Below are 19,830 nucleotides of genomic sequence, written 5' to 3' on the forward strand. Positions count from 1 at the left end.
GGCCTAGCAACGGCTGGGTGCCTCAGGCAGCACAGGGAAAGAAAAGGCACATCTAGTTCTTGGAGAATAGTACAAGAATAGTATTACATCTAGATATCAATCATCTAGATATCAATCAGATCAATCGCATACAAGCTAGTACCCAATCTATGTCTAGTAGCTGACATATTTCATACTTTCAAAGCAACAACTACCTCCCATTGCATTGGAGACAACGCAGTTTCAACATAACACACCACAAAAAGAAGCAAATTCTTCTTGAAGCCAGAAAATGAGAACTGGTTTTCCCATTTACCCTTCTGGCATTTTGTACTAGTTCTCTTTCCACATAGACGGAACACTATAGATGAAAGTAAGCGGTTGTTACTTAAGAGCCACTATTCCCACTCACGAAACCTCAACCACAGCACATTTCCCACTTTGAACAACTTCTGTTGCCTGTTTGATAGCAGGATCAAGCTCGCTTCGCGTGGTAACTGTCGCACCCCACGCCTTACCTGCTGCAGCAGCGATACCGGGGTAATCGGGAGAAGGGTCGAACGAGATATTGAGATCTGTACTAGATCAGCTACTATGCACAAGATATTTAGTTTAGATCTGGCTGACCTCGTCTATTCGACTTCGATGATAACCCGTCCTTGTGAACCAGAAGTGCGGACACCTTTGGTGCGTTCCATCCGCCATTGTTAAGCACAACGAGGAGGAAGGGGATATTGTAGCGTCTGGCGATCCAATATACGCTTTCCATCTGCGAGAATAGATAGACTCCGTCGCCGACGCTGATGCTTATTAGATATTGTGGAAGAGCTCCCGCGCTGGTGAACACTTACATTGCACATATGAATGAGCCGGGCTTGCCTAGCTTGACGCCCAGTGCTGCACCACCTCCCCATCCTAGACCACCTGCGCCGCTGGCAATCAGACTTCCCGGCTGGAATTTGATTAGCATAGAATCAGCACATTGGCATGAATACATACCTTAGTCAAGTTCAAATGGTGGATGAGGTGTCCTGCATTGGTTACAGCCTCCAAAACGTAAATAGTGTTTTGGGGGAGAGACTTTCGCAGTCTCGATGCCAGATATGGCACACTGACTACACCATCTTTCGACGGTGATTCAAGTGCTTGTAAAGTTTCCCTCCAGGTTTTGTAGTTAGTTGACCGCTCCTCAAACTCCAGGGTATACTTAGCCCGGTCGATATCCTGTTTATCCAAGAAGGCATTGATTTGCCCAAGCGCAATTCCACAGCCAACCTTGAGCTTGCGAGTGGCATTGATTGAAAAGACTGATATGTAATCGTTAATAAAAAAGCAGAGAAAAGTCAGCAATACGGTCGATATATGAACTTACGTGGCATCTGTTGCTTCAACGGATCGACATCTAGATGGAATACCCTTGCCCCTGCAGTGTGTGTCAGAACAGCACTGAAACATGGTTTTTTGGACATTCTTACCACTCCGAGGCTTTCCAGCAGTAGGAATCCAGGGCACATCACAATCAAGAATAAGAATAACATCAGCTTGAAGAACTTCCGGATGAGTAGTGACGGTAACGCCGCGATATGCTTCGTGGTCACTCCGGAGGCAAACGTCAGAGCCGACCATCTCCACGACGGTAATTGGAAGTTTATCACAAAGTTCGGCTAAGAGGGCTGGCGCTTTGAGATTCCGACCAAGATAACTTGTAATGACAAGCGGTCGCTTTGCGCTCATCAGCGACTTGGCAATCAATTCTACCTCTATTGCTGTCAGCGATATGAAATCTCAAATCTCAAATTATCACCCTACCTTGCTCTGGCAATGCACTTGGGGTGATCGAACTGAGAATTTCACCGTCTAGAGATTCATTTCCCACACGCTGCATAAGATATGGTTAGAGACAATTTTGGCTTATTGCGATAACTTCGAATACTTACTTCCTCGAGTACCTCTCTCGCAGCCATTAGATATGCCGGACCTTTGGGATCAGATGTAGCAAACTGCAAAGCTCGCGAGACCATTTGTTTGATATTGCGTCCGGTCTTTATTTCACCCGTGTATCTGCAGTATTGTCGAACAATCGCTGCTTGATCAGGTACGTCTTGTAGCCAATGGATGAACCTGTACTTCAGTATCAGTCAGCTGGCTCCATGTAAACCTACTTCGTTTGGCTTGCTAACTCAGTTCTGGAACCCAACAACTCGCCATTCTGAGTAAAAGGGCTCAAACCAGCAAAGCACAAAACAGGAACTCTGCTGACGGAGGCATTATGTATGGACTGTCCCATAGCAAGAGTGCCGCAGTCGACATGCACAATTACGCATTGCTTGCAAGAAGTTAGCGAAAGAATTGATATGATGGGCGTAGTCATCTACCGGAACCCCTGTAGCTTGAGCATATCCCAGTGCAGCTGATAGGGCAACTAGCTCAGAAGGGCAGGTAATGATTCTCGGAAAATTGGGTTTGTTTTCTATCATAAATAAGCCCTGGTTGCTGGTAACATATCCGGTACTCACCTTGCTTAGCCTTGATCATTGCTTCCAACATCGCGGGATGGTCGCTCCCTCTATCAGACCGGTCAGAACACATAGAATTAGTGGCTAATACAGTCACTAACAGGTTGACGAAGCAGTATGTGATACCGGCCTCAACTGGAAAGAAGGTTAGCCTTTCCAATGGACTGCGTGAAGCTTCGATCACATACACAGTGCCTCGAAGAAATTGTCAGCAGCGGATGTGAGGCTGCCATCTTTGACAATATCATCCTCATCATCGCTGTCTTCCTTCTTTCGTTTCTGGGGTACTGTAGTTGTCGACTTCATTGTGTCTGTCGCGCAATTGAGGTACAATTGATGGTGGTACGTATTGTCAAGGGGGCGTCCGAGTTTAAATGTCACCCCTTGGATGTTGAGGGTAATGTAGATCTATATATGTACTCCTTACGAACCCCGCATATCAAATACAAGTTGGATTCGGGCCAATTGGTTGCAATTGTAGATCAGCTCATAATTCCGCTATTTCTAGGGTTTTAAATTTGAATACCCGAGGCATGATCGGCATTTGTATACGGCAGTGGTGTCTCAGAGTCTGTGCAATTGGCCTATTCATTTGTAAGATTCGTAGATTTACCTAGAAATACCAGTTTGTATGAAATCCAAAGCTCCTTGTCATCCAACTATCATGTGTCTCGTCACCAGTTCATGCAAACCCCAATATCAAAATTCGCCATTCCCGTATCCATCCTCCCATGAGATTCAGATCTCGCCAATAACGCTCTTGAGTATCTCAGGGATAATAACGCCTGCATCTCCCTGGAAGAACCAGTCACCGTTATGAAGCTCGCCCGGTGTATCCTTGCGGTCCATATTGCACACTGCAACTCGGGCGCCCTGCGAACGAGCCTCATGGACATACCCCGCAGCTGGCCAGATCCTTGCGCTAGTGCCAATGACCAAACATAGGTCAATTGGCCCGGCCGCGATCCACTTGTCGACAGTGCTGAGCGTCTTCTCCGGCAAGGGTTCCCCAAACCATACGACTCCCGGTCGGAGCAATCCATCCTTGCATTTCGGACATTGAGGTAGCTCCTCTTTGCTCACTGTGGCGATAGGATTGCTGGAATCGGATATGTCTACTTCGTTGCTGGTGCCGTCCAGCGCTTCTGCTAGCGCTTTCGATGCTTCCTCGCCAGTCTTGTCGGTCGCAGAGGGATTAAGGCCTGGGCTCTTCTTTGGAATTTCGAGGGCAGGAACTATGGGGTCAGTGAAATTGTCTTCGGTGTAATCGCAATAGAAATTGGTGCATTTGACAGTGAACAGAGTGCCGTGAAGAAGATGCAGCTGCTTCGAGGGATGGTTCGCTCGCTGAGAGAGACCTAAAAACGACACGAGGGGATTTTAGTAATTCAGACAGAAGCACTTGTCCGACATCCATACCGTCAACATTTTGGCTCAATGTGATGAAGTCTTCATTCCTTCGCGATAGCTCCGCTAAGGCGTAGTGTGCTTTGTTTGGGTCGGCTTGCAAGGCCATGTGTCGCCGATAACTGTAGAAATGCCAGACAAGACCGGGAGTCTCATCGAAGGCTTCCGGAGTCGCGAGGGAGGTTGCATCGTGGGAGCGCCAGAGTCCGCCTGCGCCACGGAAGGTGGGTAAGCCTGACGCTGCTGAGATTCCAGCTCCAAGCAGAGCAACGATGCGTTTGCAGCCTCCTAAATATTCCGTAAATGATTCAAGGTCAGCGGCCGGTACAATGCTCTTTTCAGCCATGTTCTTCAAGTCACAATATGGACGTTGAAGAGCTGAGCTTATCAAGGGCGAAGATGAAAGTGGGGATGCGGGGAATTTATACCGAATGAGGCCTGATCTGTAAGGCATCGAAAACATGTCGGCTAAACCGGTTCTGTAAAATATAGGTCCAATCAATGGAGTACTGGCTCAGCTACTTAAATTTATAGAGCCTGATTACATGAATTAAAATAAACAATAGACATTATAGGACTAATAGATCCTCCGGTATTCAAAGCTGTGCATTTTACAGTAGCGAAACCGTATTAAATGGTCCGTGTATTGAAAATGGAGTACCAAGATTGACCTATACTAATTAGGTTAGACTGCTATGCCAGTAGACATTCCGGCTGTGCCAACCTATGATGGCAATGATTAGTACAGTACTACGTATAGTACGTGAGTATGGCCTGGGATTACCCACGATAATATCTACCTCGTCCACCTTCGTCGGGACCATACTCGGGGCGTGGCGGGCTGTGGGCCGGTTGTGGGGTGGAGCAAGGCACCATCTTTCGAGGTGGAGGGCCTGCCTCTCCCTATTTATCGAGATAAGGAGGATTGTCTTCACGTCGCCGCCGGCATTGACCAGCCACCACTGTGCGTCGACTATCGGAGTATCCACTCTCGAGGACGATAGGCCAGTCAGGCTCCTAGGTTCGCGTCGCTGGTTTGTACGTTGTATCGGCTTCCTTAGACAATATATTACTTTGGCCTTGCAAGGTCGCCGCCCCTCATTCGGCCCCTCATTCGGCCCCCATCGCCACAACTCCATCCTTGCTTGCTTACTTGGTTATAGTTCTGTAATCACTGTAACGTGCTAGTTTAATTTAAAGGAAGAGAGTCTATTTGCTCTAGGATTCTAAGTACTTAAGCAACTGCTTGAGAAACTGCTTGAGAAACTGCTTGGGTAACTAGGCTAACACTACATAGTTAGCACGTAATAGAAATTATCGTCTAGCCAAATTAGACCTGGTTTATTTGGTTTGCCGGTTGGATTATTCTGCCAACGTTAGCCGATTACATCTTCACTGTATTGATTCTAATGATTTTGGAGCCCCTTCGCTTCGCTCCGCAATAACCTCTCCGGCAGGGACAAGCTCGACGGGGGTTTCTTTACCGGAGTCAGGGTTTGCTATTCTCTTCCCTCTGTTATGCTTTGGCCGGGTTGTCGACCTTGATGGATCCTTCCTGGCTATTTACCACTATGTCCCCTTTACTTGTCTTTTTCTTTCGCTTTCCTGTCTGTCTGGATAGACGGGGATTTTGTTAGATATAACGCTTCTGACGTTCCTCGTTGGGTGGTTTCGAACTTTTTCTGGTTTGGTGCTATCCGTCTCTTCCTTGTGGTTGTTACTGTTAGTATATGTTTGTCTCAGGCATAATCAGGCAGAAGGGTCGATATGGGGGTTCCCTGTAAAAATCCACTATATACACCTGGGCTGTGAAATCCCGAGCTTGATCGAAAGTGAAAAAGATCATCCAGTGCAAGTATCGTCTGATTTTGGTGACTGTCTCTGCTATATAGTTCATTGGCATAGTTTAATGCAGACAAACAAGGCCGTCCCGGTACTATATGTTTTACATTTGGGCGACGTTCGTTGTTTGATTTATCATCTTGACTTCAATTCAATTTCTATCCCCTTCATAGAAATCTTAGCTCTTAGCCTTCAAATTTAGAGTCCACATCTGAGACGCGCGCTGACGTTACACGTCAGCGTGTTTAGCTCTTATGTCGCTATCGCCCGACGCAACACTATCCAACTTTCACTCTACGAGTTCAAATATGGCGCCAAACCTGGGCGACGAGGCAGATGGCAAAAAGCTAGGGTTGGCAAAGAAGAACCGAGTTCAAGATGACGACTCAAATCACCTCAGTTTATCTACAAAACCCCGCCCCAGGCCACTCACCCCACCACTTCCGGAGAATGAAGACCTCAAAGTGTCGACTAGTCGTGGATGGCGACTATCACTTTCAAAACGACGCGAGCAACAATCTACTCTCCAACAAGCCCAGTCTCCTCTGTTCGAATGTCTACCCACTGAAGTCCGACTTCTCATTTGGGAACATTATCTATGTAGCCGGATGCTGCATATTATACGACCGGACCAGCACAAATGGAAACGATCCCGTAAAGAAATTGTCGGGATTTTATGCAGCGAGCCTCGCAATTTCTGTCCATGCAGTCATCATTGTTGGGGATTGCTTGCTCGTCGGCCCGGGGGAAACTGCATCACACCCATGAACTACGGATCATATTACCACGAGAACTCCGAGTGGAAATTTGACACGAGAAGAGCGGATTTTGTGCCTCTTTTACAAACCTGTCGAAGACTGTGAGTACTTCCATCTATGTTTGAAATAAGCCAACTAACAGCGTGCTAGATACTCCGAGGTTATTGATATGATCTTCCAAAAGAACACTTTCCTCTTTAACCACACAGATACGATTATTGATTTTTCGCGTACACTTCTACCACAGCGCTTAAGCATGATTCGCACTCTGCAGCTCAGCTTTCCGGATCCTGGTGGTCTAAGTTGGAATAAATGCTGTCAGATTCTCGCTACCAAGCTGCCTGGCCTGAAGAAATTGACTATCCATTTATATCCCCACGTAACAAACCGTCTGGACGATTGGCTTATCCCGCTGCATCAGATTCGACAACCCACCGTCTTCGAGGTCTTGCTGATCAAGCCGTGGTATCTGGATCCACAATGGGAGAAGTCAACTGGGCTTGTTGATGCACCTTTTCGATTTGAGATTACTTATGTGGAGAGGCGAAGCTTGTTGAAGGACAACGAGTACCACTGATTTTTGACATGAGGCATCATAGTGGTGGACTGGTTGATACATAAAGTGGAGACTGGCAAGCTATCAAATTCCGTTGAATCAATTGAACTCCAAACATTTCACGAATCTTCCTCTCCCCCTAGTAGCACCTAACACAAATTCTCATGCCCCTAGCTTATCTCAAATTTGCCTTCACCAATCCAAATCCCGAAGTCCACTCATACCTTGGCTACTGAACTCCATCCAGCCTTGAGGTTGAGAATATTGGCTGGATTGTAGCCGTACCTAGACTAATCACTTGGACCGTCGATGTCCATTAGCCCGGGTGAAGATAGTCGTGTGTCCTGCGTTTGTGGTCAGATATGGTTATACTGTATTTCTTATACACGGAAAGACAACTCACTGTCTCATATGTAGTCTGGTGCGATAGAGGCACTGTCTGATATCCAATTTGTTGGAATTCCATGCCTGGAGCCGGGAGTGGCTGTCCGTTTCCAACTGAGACTGGAATAACTGTCGGTCTCTGATGGAAGGTCTCGCCGTTCGGGTTGACCTGGATCTGGTCCTGCAAGTTGGGTCCACCAGTCTCACCACGAGATCTGGCATTCTTCATAGGGCGGGTCGGGAGCTCTTCGTGGTTACGTTTCTTTCCATTTGAATGAGCATGGGGTCGTATTTGGTTTCGTTGGGGTCGCATGTTGCCTTGCATACTGGCTCCTCCGGCGAAGCCTGTACCAAATGCATTTCCCTCCTGATTACCCCACGGTTTCTGGGTGGTGCCAAATTCGGTAGTGTCGGTTGCCGCCGCTCTCCCGATGATAGGATGAAATAAGGGTCGCATCGAAGGACCCATTACACGAGCCTCTGAGTCTCGTTTGGCCCACTTCTTCGACAGTGATTGTTCTATCCGGAGAATTTGCTCCGGAACATCTAGAGTTTCATCCTGGAAGGCATCCATCAACCTCATCTTGGCTGCAGCTTTGCTTCTTGTCGGTGGTAGTCCAAAATGGAGAAGTTGTGCTTCGTACCAGTGATCTTGATGGTCAGCTCTGTCCCTGATGTCGCCTAAAGGTGCACAGAAAATGTCATCCAGCTCGGAATACGTCGCACGTGGGTGAACATGGCCACCGGAGGAAGTCACGCAGAAAGTGTCCTTGTCAAAAGACCACTGGCCATGATAGACAGGCGCCATGGTGTGTTGTGTGATAAAGAAGTGGAGGAGAGTAGTTGAATGGAAGATCAAACGAAGATATGATTTGCTTAAAAAACTATCCTCCGTAAGCGTACCATACGCATTTATCAGACGATCTCCGATTTGTCGCTGCCATATACACCCATATGAAAGGAACTGTGACTGTATTATAACAAACTGGCAAACATTATGACACTGCCTTTATTTAGAGAGACATACATAGCTCAATGATATAGTAAGGTAAGCCTAGAATCAAAGATGACTTGTAATTGACCTCCCTCTCGCACCAGAACTGACAATAGTCCCATCCTCACAGAAAGAGGTTCAATCTATGATCATTCTCCTGGTTGACAAGTCAACGTGCTATCGATCTAGGCAAGTTAAAGAGGGAGGGATTAAATATAAAGCTGTTTTATTGTTATCTAGGTCTAGATTAAACCATAGAATTGATAGATATGAATGATTTTGCAGATTGAAGGTGGTTATCTCGTTTCTTTCAGAGCTGCATATACGGTCTCCCTCCCGCATCATCGCCGTTCAAACTTAGTCCCCAGATATATATTCCGCGCATAACCATGCGCCCCAGGCCGTTGGGCGGAGAACGAGCCTTGGGAACCGGAGAAGTGAATAGTGCCACTTGTGGGAAGTGCTGCTCTAACCAGTGGGGAGGCTCGGGAAAGCCTTGACCTGGTACATATTCTCTTAGTTCTAATGTCGTATTTGTATGTGAGTAAAACAAGATCATAGTTTGTACGATATGCCATTGCCTACTTATAGTTTATTGATTCATCTAGGAAATCCACAATGATACTTGGGGTTTGAAGATTCGAGATTGCGGTCTGCAGATTCGAGATATCGTTGACTTTCTCGGCACCAATCCCTTCTTGGGCTTGTCGGACAAGGGAAAAGCAGCAATATAAAACCTCCCAGCACCTGGTGCTAGAAACTAGCTATATCAGGATTCAGTTTGTTGTTCCTTCACGGGGAACAGCGACCAAGGGATATACTGGTCAACTAGTCTCCATAACACCTGGTACACAAGTCAAATGCCTTGTAGGGTCACAGCACACACCATAACGATTGAGATGAGGTTAGTGGCCACGTCGGCCATTACTCGACCGCCCTTCTCTTCAGCAAGGCGGACGAGCTCCGCCACGGTGGACTCAGGCCCCTGCTCTATCCGAATCGCCATCGCGACTGAAATAAAAGAGACCAAACTGAGGCCAAACTTACTAGACAGTGCCAAAAAGTAAGACAGGAGCAACAGGACGAGTTTATCAAACATTTTGTTGGTATGCGCATAGTTTTTGACATGAAGTTCTTAGCGTCTGCGAAATTGCCCTGTAGACTATTTTGGGACGATCAGAGGACAGGGAGAAAAGAGAAGCAGAAATGATTCTCTAGCAATAAACAGAGAGCTACTTATATAGCTGGATGAAGCTTATCAAAAGGGAGAAACGGCGATGGTCTATACGGAAGATATGAGCCTACAATGTGATGTCAGAGCCTGGGTACATTGTTTGAAATACGATAGCAATCCACATGTACAAATGTAGTACTGGAGTCAAGAGGGAAAGAGTTGATATTTCCTATGGGGCGAGATATAGGCCGTTTGGATCTAGAGTATTGCCCTAGCCGGGGTGTCCTTCTTGGTTTTCCTCGCTATAGAGCGCAAGAGCATTCGGTTGGACAATGCTAAAGCGAGAGCCAAGAAGAAAGCTACAGCTGAGGCTGCGACTCCTTGCAGCTGCATTTTATCAATGATCGAAGACTGCCCGGTTCCATTTTTGCGTGACCCGACGATGTAGGACGGTGGAAAGAAGTGGAGAGAGCTTTTCCCAGATAAAATTCTGCCTGATGTTAACTTTACACCTCCGACCCCAGAAGGTTGGATCTAAGTAAACCCTTTGCAATTATCTATGAAAAGAAAAGAAGGCAAACTTCTTTCAGAGCTATGAAGCTCTACAGAAAATGATTGTTTACACATCTAAGCGTAGCCCAAACTTTAAGCGCGTTAAGGCCCCCCGCCTCCGTCAACCCCCAACTTACTTACATCTTTCTCCTCCCATCTACGTACCTCTCTAAGTAGCATCATACATCATGAATCCATCTTCTCCAACACGTTCTCCACAACGCTCCCCCACTCCAAATCTACAAACCACACTCAGCCATCGCCCAAGCCTGCGGCAGTCCCAGAGCTCAGGCACTCCCAGCTCAGCAAACGCCCCGATCCCAGATGACGACCATGGCGCTGATCTACCGATGAATATGTCTGCATCGGTCATGCTGACCAATTTACCCCGTGATGCGCACGAGGCTCTTGCAGACGTGGAGAGTATTGATTCGGGGAAAGGTAGGACCCCTCTTCTCCGGGCTTTGGGTTGATCAGATCACCGCGATATCCTCAGATGGTAGAATTCAACTAATAGTGATTAAGTTACTGTTCGCTTCCAGCCTCTTCCATCAGCCCCGATTTTGAAAAGTCGGGTGTTCAAGGTTAGCGCTTCGCAGAAATTCGAGACAGTTGTCAAATTCCTGCGCAAGAAGCTGGACTGCAAAGAGACCGATTCTGTCTTTTGTTATGTTAATAGTGTGTTTGCGCCTGGGCTGGATGAAGGCATGGGCGGACTATGGAGGGTGAGTGTCAACTCGATTTTCTACCGTACTTCCTCGAGTTTGAATGCTAATGTCATAATAGTGTTTCAAAACGGACGATCAATTGATTGTCGCTTATTCAATGACGCCAGCGTTCGGCTGAGTAGGCTATGAACAACCAGCGCGAACTGCTCAATGATGCTATGTACAAATGATGATGATGATGCATTAATATAGACAAAATATGCAAGAAATGGCCACGGAAAAAATGGCAATCAGGCGCATCATGATTCCCGGAAGACCTCGTCCACCGTTTTCTGAAACTCGGCGAGCTCATCCTTCGCAATTGGATACGTGTATTCCTCTGAAGGGAACGCCCGACTCTTAACCTCATCGCGATAGAGCGAAATGCCACGGGAAGCCTCATCCCAAACATCCGCATACTGCTTAACAAATTTCGGCACGAACCGACCGGGCTGGAAATTCCCAGTCATGTCAACCTGCACCAGAACCTGCCCGGAGCAGCCATTCCCGGCACCAATACCGATAGTCGGGATCCGCAGTTTCTGCGTGATGATCGATGCAACCTCCGACGGTATCGCCTCAAGCACCAGCATGAACGCGCCAGCCTCTTGCATAGCGAGAGCATCGTGCAGCATCCTCACCGCACTGACAGCCGTCTTGCCCTGCACACGGAAGCCGCCGAGGGCATTCTGACGCTGCGGTGTGAGACCAACATGACCTACCACCGGAACACCGGCCTGTGTGATGCGCTTGATTGTGGGTGCGAGTTCTTGGCTACCTTCGAGCTTGACGGCGTGTACGCGACCTTCCTTGACTAGACGCAGTGATGACTCGATGGCTTGCTCTGCGCACACTTCATACGACCCCATTGGTAGATCTCCGACCTGGAATTGGGGTATGATTGTTAGTCGGTGGCACTGTGGAGCCAGTCAAAAAATCCCGGCAACTCACAATGAACGCGGCTTTCGTTGCCCGCGCTACGCTCCGACAATGAAGAATCATCTCTTCCATAACAACCTCCGTCGTGTTTTCCAGTCCAAGCGCTACCATCCCTAAACTATCCCCTACCAACACCATATCCATCCCCGACGCATCGGCTACATGAGCACTGGGAAAGTCATGTGCCGTGAGCATTGTGATTGGCTCCCCCTTTTTGTGCATGTTCTGGAGCGTCTGGATAGTAACCTTCTTTCGCGCCTTTTCATTTTCACGGAGTGTGGGCGCGGAGTAGGAGCTATGTCGGGTTTGGAAGAGGGGGTGCGTCGGTATGTGGGAGGACAGGGCAGAGCAGCGGCCGGTGCGAAGGGTGTGTGTGGCTTGCGTCCTGGTAGCGGATATCACTCTCGTTCTTAGCATCGATGAAGAGATTAGCGCTGTGCGCTGCAGCACAGAGCCTGGGGCGGCCATTGGGTTTGTGGTATGATTGTCAAAAACGGAGTGGCGCGGCTGCACCTCGTGACGCACGATCTCGAATAGCGAGAATTTCGGTGCCCAAGAAGTATATATCTCAATATGTACCAATATGCAATGATATATGCACAAGTTGTATCCCGTCCGAGCTGTAGAAGTGGCAATATCAAAGGAATTATGACTTCAGCGGCGAACTGAAGCTTTTCGTGTGTGCGAGCAAAAACGATGAAGAGGGCGAGAGGTCATATATCGAGGAATATGTCCGGAGCTTCGGTTTTGTATTTTCAATATCCTTCTGCCCGGAACGTGCTGGGTTATGCGGCGTAGTTGGGAGCATCACAAATTCATTCCTGAAGTTGAAGATCTTCGTTACTGCCGCCGATTACGGGGCCGAGTACCGAGACGTTTTGCGGGGCTGCAAGGTAGATGGGCTCAGGAACGGTGCATTCACGCCGATCTAGCGCTAGTAGGAATATGTGACTATGATAATTGTCTCTTTATCAACTGAATATTCAATATAAAGCTTTTATTATGTTGACATTGACTGGAGCTCGAGGGGATATTTTTTTTACTCTCACCGCCTGGCACTAATGTCACCGCTCGCAGTTTACGTCACGCCGAGGTGATTACCGCATTGGGCTAAGTGAGGGGCCTCGCACACTTTCTACTTTTCTACTTCTGGCTGGTGTTCTCTACTGAAGAATATATTTTATAGCAGACAATTCAATTAGCACGATACAAACTGCATACAGATCATCGAGTCGAATAAATGGTTATTCGGGTAAGTAATGTCACGAGAAAGTAAAAATCTCAACAGAGACTCGGCCGCCTACGCTGGGTATTCAAGCCACAGCCCATCAGAAAACAAGGTACCACCAGTGAGAAGACGCAAGGAAAAGCTGACGAGATAGAAAATATGGCCCCGTGGGACCAAAAAGGGGATAACGATGTGTTAGAACGGAGTGCAATGCAAGGTTAGGAACCCTTGGTCCATGCTAAATCGTCCATTATACCTTCGGTATATCGCAACCGGCCACCATTAGAGACCGTAAAGCAGAAGCTGGTTGCACATGAGACAAGCAGCGTCGACGTTGAGTTTTTCTTGGAGCAACATGAGAAATGAAAGTATCCAAAATTGCCGTCGGCGGTTGATATAGGTCGGTTCACGAATTCCAAGGCGACCTGATGCTGTTTTAAAATCGGATATTCAATACAATCGAAAGAAGTGAAGAAAGATGCTGTAAAAGAGTGGACGACCTCCATTGAGGTCAAGCCAAGCAGATCAGACCGTCGGAGAGGAACTGGTTACTGGTACTGCTGATGCATGATAAACAAAAAGAAGAGGGGGAAAAAAAAACGCCACCATGCATGTGTCGATGCCGAGGGTATGTTTATGCGAGGTTCTGAGGTTCAAATCGGACATGACGGAAATAAAAATGCAATGTGGTAGAAGAAAGATACTCCACCAGGGTGCGAAAGTATCGGATAGAAGAGGCCGAGGTCGAAAGGAAATCATGGAATGCTGTGAGAAACGGCAAATCTATTCGTCATATTCATATTCGTCCTTGAGGGGGCGCTGGATTTCGGAGAGCAATGCATCGAGTTCAGCCCAGTTCGTGGAGTTCGCGGCAAACCGACGGTGTTTGCGAGTCAAAGTGTGCTAAGAGATTGATCAGTATCGAGAAGGACCTAAGCAACAAGGAAACCTAGATAATCTTTTTTACCTCTTCAAAATCATCGAACTTATCCCTGCAGTTCTCGCAATAGCCAGGCTTAGGATCTCTGCGGCGTTCGGATTTCTTTTGCTCATCTTTGTCCTCCCTTTGTCGCTTGGAACCAGCGACCTCAGATTGCTTTGCCTCATTTTCATTGATGACAACGTTGGGTTTACCAGGGGGGTTGGTGTTGTTCTTCGTCGTAACCGTGGTGAATCCATCCCCACGGCGTTGAGGAGCAGCCATCGATCCCGCCGTGAATCCACCTGTACCTTTCTCAAGAACCTTTCGTTTGAGCCCATGAACCTCCTTGCTGAGCCCAGCTTTCGCGCCAGGTGCAGCAGCAGTAGATGAGATCATTTGTGAGCGAATTGCGGATGTCATGTTCGACGGCTGAATACCGGAGGCAGCTGGCTCACAACCAGCATAGAAGGGCCCGGTGCGAGGGAAGTGGGGAGGAACAAAGCTTTCAGAACTCTTTCGCTCATGGGTTTCATCCAATGGTTTTTGGGTTTCATTTTGGATTGGAGGCGGAACCCGTTCCTCTTGCTTTGCCGATGGCTGGGAGTGTGCCATCTCTGTTGTGGTCACAGATTCGGGAGCTTGAACTGGCGCAGCTGCTTTTGGCTTAGCATGACGTGTCCCATCAGCCGCGTGAGATGCAGCCTTCTTCTCTTTGTGAATTTGGCGCAATCGGTGTCGGTCATATTCCTTCCTGCTTGGGGGCTCATCTATGAAGGGACATTTTCCGAGGGGGGCACTTCGGAACTGTGGCCAAGATCCATCCTGGCGTCTAGCGACTCGGGGATATTCTCGAACCATGACTGGTTTGGTCTTCTCGTTCATGTCATGGATGTAGACAAATGGACCTTTGAACATTATCATCTCAAGTGATGCCAATGGATCACGATCGGACGGCCCATTAAGCAGTTCCTGACGAAGAACCCGCGAAAGATCAGCGTTGGCGGCGTTACCACCAGCGGCCTTATTCCGAGCAGCCTGTTCATATTGGGCGGCGATGTCACTGTCATTGATGGTAGTGATCATACGTTGAAGCTTTTCCAACGCCCAGATTTTCATGCCCATCTGTCGAGCCCTTTGCAGAATGTCCATGGTGCCTTGGTCACGTCGGGTCTCGGTTTTCAAAGAAGCATGCAGGTGATTGTCGCCATTTCTCTCTATGAGAGAAGGGTTGACGGTTAGAACGTTGCTATCGCGGTTTCTAGCGTCTACAGTTGACTCCGGTTCTGCTGGGGTGGCCGATTCTGGGGGGATAGCTCGTGAGGTGACAACGTGGGTTACTAGGCGTGAGAAAAACTTCTCCTCGCGCTATATCGCAGTGTGTTAGAGAAGATGCCAATGGGGGTGTGTAATCACTGAAGACGGGAGAGCTCAATGTTCTGTGGGCAATATGACTTACAGCTCCAAGTGCAGTGACCTGGCGAGAGAACCGCCGTCTGACATCCTCGGGAATGCTATCGAAGTAAAACACAAACTGTGGGAATGCCTTCCTATAGTGCCGCTGCCATTGTCGAATGGAGTCCATGGTATCTGCCGGAGCCTTCTCGACTCTCATGTGCTTCACTTGCGGTTGGCGTTCCTTCTCCCTGGCTGCGACGAGCCTCTTTTCAAACGCACTAGGGTTACTGTTGTTCGATCGTCGGGCGAAAAGTTTCGAGTCCGTGTTCGTGGTCTGACAGGTGGCGGAACGAGACTCGTATTGCATGCTCTCAATCAATTGTTTCTTCGGCGGTGGTTGTCCGTACGGGATCTCCGTTTGAGTAGAGCGAGCTCGTTTAACTGGTAACAGCCCTGCCCTGTGTGGAGAATTGGTTGCATTCGGCACGTTTGCGAGTGGACGACGAGTCGCCATGGCCATGGAGTTTCGTGGCGAGGGAGGTACGAAGACAGTTGCCATTGGGAAACAAGTTCCCAGGGTCGAGAACGCGTCTAAACGTTGTATAGTGACAACAGTCAAATATCAAAGAGGGGTACTCGGTCAGGAGCACGCGTGCTACACGTCTAAGGTTAGAGGAGATCAGAGAATGGACATTGTATCCAAGAGACGATAACAAGCAGCCGAAGGAAAGAGAAATAGATCGAAGTGTTCAAGGGTTGGATGGGAAGAGAAAGACGAGGTGGAAGACCTGGAGGAGGAAAGAAAGAAGAGCAAAGCACGTCGTGTGGTGTGGAGCTTAGTTTGTTTTGGGCGGAGGCCTGACAACCAACGGCAGAGCGCGAAGCATGAACATCAACATTGCATTCTTTGACCGCGACCAAGATTCTTTTCGGGTTTCTTTGCTTCTCTACTTCCATTCTCGGTCTCATTCTCTGGGGATATTTTGTGCAATGTTCTCTTATTAACATACAGCCGCTAAAAATTGCCGAATCGACTCCAACCTCCCCGGACCAGCCTTCGGGTTGGCCGCAGACCAGCCACCACAAAGTAATCTAGGCAAGGATAGTCCAGACATGTAGGGTTTAGTTTAGAAATTAGATAGGATAAAATAAAGGGGCACAAATATGATCTTTTGAAGCCTTATGCTATTGTACATGGGAATTTGAGGGATCTAACGGCTACCGTATACATCAGATCTAATTACGCAGTGCCTCAATGTCCGCAACCTATTAAAAGTTAGTCACGAGTGCATGCGGGGGGTTACTAGAGTTAAAACATACCTCCTTGACAGCCTCAGGGGTTAAGACAATCGGGTGTTCGTCTCCGACACAAACACTATCCTCGATGCGAATTCCGATCCCACGGAAATGGGCGGGCCATCGTTCATCATTAGGAACATAGATACCCCTGGCATGTATTAGCTTGTTTCAAGTCTGCGGAGAAAGAGGCTGGGGACGAACGGTTCAATTGTTATACATTGACCTGCTTTCAGGTCGTACCCTCTAGAATACCCGGGGCAGTCGTGGACGTCCAGGCCGACATAGTGGCCTAAATGGTGCGGGAAGAGAACGTTCAGTGCCTAGTCGGAGTCAGCGGCATACCCACGGAAGGAGGTCGGATGCATACATTGCCGGAAATATCAAAGCCCAGGGACTTGAGCTCATCTTTCAACCCATTCTCGGCGATGCTATGAAGTTTGTCCAAAGAAAGTTTGGAAGTCTCGCGGCACAGAGCGAGACAGCTCCGGTGCACTTTGAGCACAGCATTGTACAGATCCCGCTGGGGATCAGAGAACTTGCCATTGACAGGCCATGTTCGAGTAATGTCAGAAATATAGCCTCCCCATTCCTATAATTTGGTCAGTATCCTAGAGCTGTAAGATCGAGTTCAGATTAGAAGAACTTACACCACCGCCATCAACGAGAACCAAATCACCATCCCTAAAATTAAGCGTGAGCAGAGTCTCAGAATAGTTTGGAAAGGCATACGAACTTCAATACATCGTCATTTCGTGTGTAATGAATAGCCAAAGCGTTCTAGGTTCGTCAGTGTCCAATTCACCAAAAAAAAGTCGAGAGATTTACCTGGCCACCCGCGACAACGGGAACGAAAGCGTTTGTATCACAACCATTCACCTTGAACTGGTACTCCAGGAAGGAATAGAGATCTTTCTCTCGGGTAAAGTCCTGTCGCATAGCCTCGGTGAATGCTCTCCCTGACGCTTGTCCCAGTCGCCGCATCTGTACAACCTCATCTTCACTCTTGAACACCCTCATTTCATTGAGCAGATTCTTCAGGGGCTTGACTCTGCGGTGGTCGACGACCTTCTTCAACTTTTCCGACGCGAGTGTTGGTCCATACAGATACCGATTCAAGGATGATCTTGAACCATCGAATGTCGGGATATCCGAGTAAACTTCTGTCGCTCCCTGGACAATACTCGGCAAAATATCTCCAATGCGTTCAATGTTTCCTGTCTGTTCTCGGTGTCAGCTCAATGATTCACCTGGTTAAGCCAACACTTCGCACCTCATCCGCATTGAAGACATCCACAGCAGCCTGGGTGCCGGAGCGCGCCCCATCCCAGAGTTCTGCCTTGGGATCCTTTTCCCGCACGTATAAATGGAAAATATGGTTATCGCCAGAGCCGTCGTTTCCGATGATCGCTAATGCATTCGGTTCGTTGAATCCTATCCGGCGTGGAACTGTTTAGCGGGTGTCCTCCGCGGCATCACGGGCGTGCCAAGCAAACTTACCCGTCAGGTAAAAGAAATTAGAATCCTGGCGGTACTCATTGAAGATCCCTTGGGCACGGTACTTGACTTCCGAGGCAGCCAACACCGCAATCGCGCCTTTGGGTAGCTTGTTGGCGAGCTTCGATCGACGTTGTGCATATTCAAGGGCGGTTATTCCGGGAGTAACTACACAACAGACGATCAGCGAAATAAACAAGACTCAAGGACACAGATAATGACAAACGTTCGCCTGCGCTGAGGATATGGGGATGCGTCTCATGCAACGGTTGGCCGAATCTGAGTTCCGCGGCGGCCACCGAGGTAGCATAACTGCGAGACAGAGGGTTGCATCTAGGCAGTTGGCGCAATGAATGACTCAAAGGTCTAGATGAGCGCAGATTGATGACGCACTGGCGCACGAGAGACCTGCATGCCGCCATGCTTCAAGGTCCCAAAAATAAGTGATAAGAGTAAACTGTTGGAGTCGTTGTTATCGCCAGGTTCGCGGTCCAGTCGGCGGTGTGGGCCAATCACCTCGGCTGCGTTTGGCATCGGAGACCATTCTCTTGTCCACTCCCATGTCATGTCGTATACATGATTCTTGGTTTGATGCATCTGTGCGCAGCCTGCTATCAAGAATGTCTCGGTCTAACCTTTGTGGGGAAACCTTGCGCGGATGGACCTGCTAAAAAGGGTGTTTGAAGGCGTGCCCTAGCTCATCGGATCACCTATCTATATTCATCATCTATCTACGTAGTAAACACTTAAAGGCTTATATCGTCGCCGCTTACCTCTTGCTTCTCTTAACTACACACATTCTACAAACTGCCATACATCATGGGCCGAACCTTGACCTACCCGAAGAAGGTTTCCAACACCGCCAACCGGTACAAGCATCGAGGTACGAGATCACTATAGATCTGCACTATATTCAACTATTAACACTATATTCTAGCCACATATGACCTAGGTCCAATTCATTCAATCATCAATGACTCCCAAGTTCTTCATGTATCCTTCAACCCAGGCCCGGACGACCCATTCCCCGCAATCCTACCGATGATAGGACAAATGGGATCATTCGAATTCCCCTCTGCGAGCATCGATGAGCCTCTAGAGTGCTACCTCCACGGCTACGTCAGCTCACGGATTATGAACCTGGCCCGCAGCTGCAGCGATGGCGAGGGACTCCCCATATGCGTCGCAACAAGCAAAGTAGACGGGCTGATCCTATCGCTCACGCCCAACTCGCACAGCTACAACTACCGTTCTGCCATCCTACACGGCTATGCGACCCTCGTCACAGATGATGAAGAAAAGCTCTGGGCCATGAAATTGATCACGAACTCTGTCCTCGCGGATCGCTGGGATCACTCGCGTGTGCCGCCGGATCGTGCGGAGATGCAGTCGACTGTCATCCTGAAGGTAAGGATTGTGGATGGCAGCGGTAAGATTCGTGATGGTGGTGTTTCGGATGAGCGTAAGGACTCAGGCAACGCGCAGATTACTGGTAGTGTCTGGACTGGTGTTGTTCCGGTATGGGAAACGTTTGGTACCCCGGTTCCAAGCGGTGATGGTACGGTCGCTGAAGTGCCCGAGTATATTAATTCGTATATCGCTAGCAAGAATAGTCGGAACAGAGCTCTGGCGGAGAGTGCAGTGAAGGTTCAGCTGCCACCCGAGGAGCAGCACTGAGTCAGAA

The 19,830-nt window shown here is 48.4% G+C and overlaps 10 protein-coding genes across 10 annotated transcripts; 3 read left to right on the forward strand and 7 right to left on the reverse strand.

The window, feature by feature from the left end:
* Positions 1-312: 312 nt before the first annotated feature.
* On the reverse strand, positions 313-2,801 carry LCP9604111_6595 (uncharacterized protein; the record flags this gene model as incomplete). Its single annotated transcript, XM_039074533.1, has 14 exons — positions 313-340; positions 392-554; positions 607-779; positions 831-931; positions 979-1,286; positions 1,352-1,402; positions 1,455-1,739; positions 1,789-1,858; positions 1,917-2,100; positions 2,160-2,305; positions 2,355-2,449; positions 2,496-2,545; positions 2,597-2,630; positions 2,684-2,801. The coding sequence occupies 14 exons, from the start codon at positions 2,799-2,801 to the stop codon at positions 313-315; spliced, it is 1,806 nt and encodes a 601-aa protein (XP_038927234.1).
* A 432-nt stretch (positions 2,802-3,233) lies between these two features.
* Positions 3,234-4,248, reverse strand: LCP9604111_6596 (SIR2 family NAD-dependent protein deacylase; the record flags this gene model as incomplete). Its single annotated transcript, XM_039074534.1, has 2 exons — positions 3,234-3,853; positions 3,915-4,248. 2 exons carry the CDS (start codon positions 4,246-4,248, stop codon positions 3,234-3,236), a joined length of 954 nt encoding a protein of 317 aa, XP_038927235.1.
* Positions 4,249-6,052: 1,804 nt separating this feature from the next.
* Positions 6,053-7,079, forward strand: LCP9604111_6597 (uncharacterized protein; the record flags this gene model as incomplete). Its single annotated transcript, XM_039074535.1, has 2 exons — positions 6,053-6,603; positions 6,653-7,079. 2 exons carry the CDS (start codon positions 6,053-6,055, stop codon positions 7,077-7,079), a joined length of 978 nt encoding a protein of 325 aa, XP_038927236.1.
* A 269-nt stretch (positions 7,080-7,348) lies between these two features.
* Positions 7,349-8,250, reverse strand: LCP9604111_6598 (uncharacterized protein; the record flags this gene model as incomplete). Its single annotated transcript, XM_039074536.1, has 2 exons — positions 7,349-7,402; positions 7,462-8,250. The coding sequence occupies 2 exons, from the start codon at positions 8,248-8,250 to the stop codon at positions 7,349-7,351; spliced, it is 843 nt and encodes a 280-aa protein (XP_038927237.1).
* Positions 8,251-8,777: 527 nt separating this feature from the next.
* Positions 8,778-9,442, reverse strand: LCP9604111_6599 (uncharacterized protein; the record flags this gene model as incomplete). The annotated part of the gene is made up of 3 exons (XM_039074537.1): positions 8,778-8,958; positions 9,022-9,200; positions 9,323-9,442. 3 exons carry the CDS (start codon positions 9,440-9,442, stop codon positions 8,778-8,780), a joined length of 480 nt encoding a protein of 159 aa, XP_038927238.1.
* Positions 9,443-10,350: 908 nt separating this feature from the next.
* On the forward strand, positions 10,351-11,008 carry LCP9604111_6600 (ubiquitin-like protein ATG12; the record flags this gene model as incomplete). The annotated part of the gene is made up of 3 exons (XM_039074540.1): positions 10,351-10,603; positions 10,688-10,887; positions 10,949-11,008. The coding sequence occupies 3 exons, from the start codon at positions 10,351-10,353 to the stop codon at positions 11,006-11,008; spliced, it is 513 nt and encodes a 170-aa protein (XP_038927239.1).
* A 121-nt stretch (positions 11,009-11,129) lies between these two features.
* On the reverse strand, positions 11,130-12,276 carry LCP9604111_6601 (3-methyl-2-oxobutanoate hydroxymethyltransferase ECM31; the record flags this gene model as incomplete). The annotated part of the gene is made up of 2 exons (XM_039074541.1): positions 11,130-11,753; positions 11,821-12,276. 2 exons carry the CDS (start codon positions 12,274-12,276, stop codon positions 11,130-11,132), a joined length of 1,080 nt encoding a protein of 359 aa, XP_038927240.1.
* Positions 12,277-13,819: 1,543 nt separating this feature from the next.
* Positions 13,820-15,867, reverse strand: LCP9604111_6602 (protein serine/threonine kinase activating protein nimO; the record flags this gene model as incomplete). The annotated part of the gene is made up of 3 exons (XM_039074542.1): positions 13,820-13,939; positions 14,004-15,323; positions 15,415-15,867. The coding sequence occupies 3 exons, from the start codon at positions 15,865-15,867 to the stop codon at positions 13,820-13,822; spliced, it is 1,893 nt and encodes a 630-aa protein (XP_038927241.1).
* A 722-nt stretch (positions 15,868-16,589) lies between these two features.
* On the reverse strand, positions 16,590-18,568 carry LCP9604111_6603 (aminopeptidase P family protein; the record flags this gene model as incomplete). The annotated part of the gene is made up of 10 exons (XM_039074543.1): positions 16,590-16,619; positions 16,674-16,800; positions 16,854-16,972; positions 17,020-17,241; positions 17,300-17,333; positions 17,386-17,429; positions 17,478-17,870; positions 17,923-18,083; positions 18,150-18,314; positions 18,373-18,568. The coding sequence occupies 10 exons, from the start codon at positions 18,566-18,568 to the stop codon at positions 16,590-16,592; spliced, it is 1,491 nt and encodes a 496-aa protein (XP_038927242.1).
* Positions 18,569-18,965: 397 nt separating this feature from the next.
* Positions 18,966-19,823, forward strand: LCP9604111_6604 (pyridoxamine 5'-phosphate oxidase family protein; the record flags this gene model as incomplete). The annotated part of the gene is made up of 2 exons (XM_039074544.1): positions 18,966-19,029; positions 19,084-19,823. 2 exons carry the CDS (start codon positions 18,966-18,968, stop codon positions 19,821-19,823), a joined length of 804 nt encoding a protein of 267 aa, XP_038927243.1.
* Positions 19,824-19,830: the final 7 nt, after the last annotated feature.

The sequence above is a fragment of the Penicillium roqueforti genome (assembly GCF_015533775.1).
Source record: "Penicillium roqueforti strain LCP96 04111 chromosome Unknown scaffold_18, whole genome shotgun sequence".
Lineage (NCBI taxonomy): Eukaryota > Fungi > Ascomycota > Eurotiomycetes > Eurotiales > Aspergillaceae > Penicillium > Penicillium roqueforti.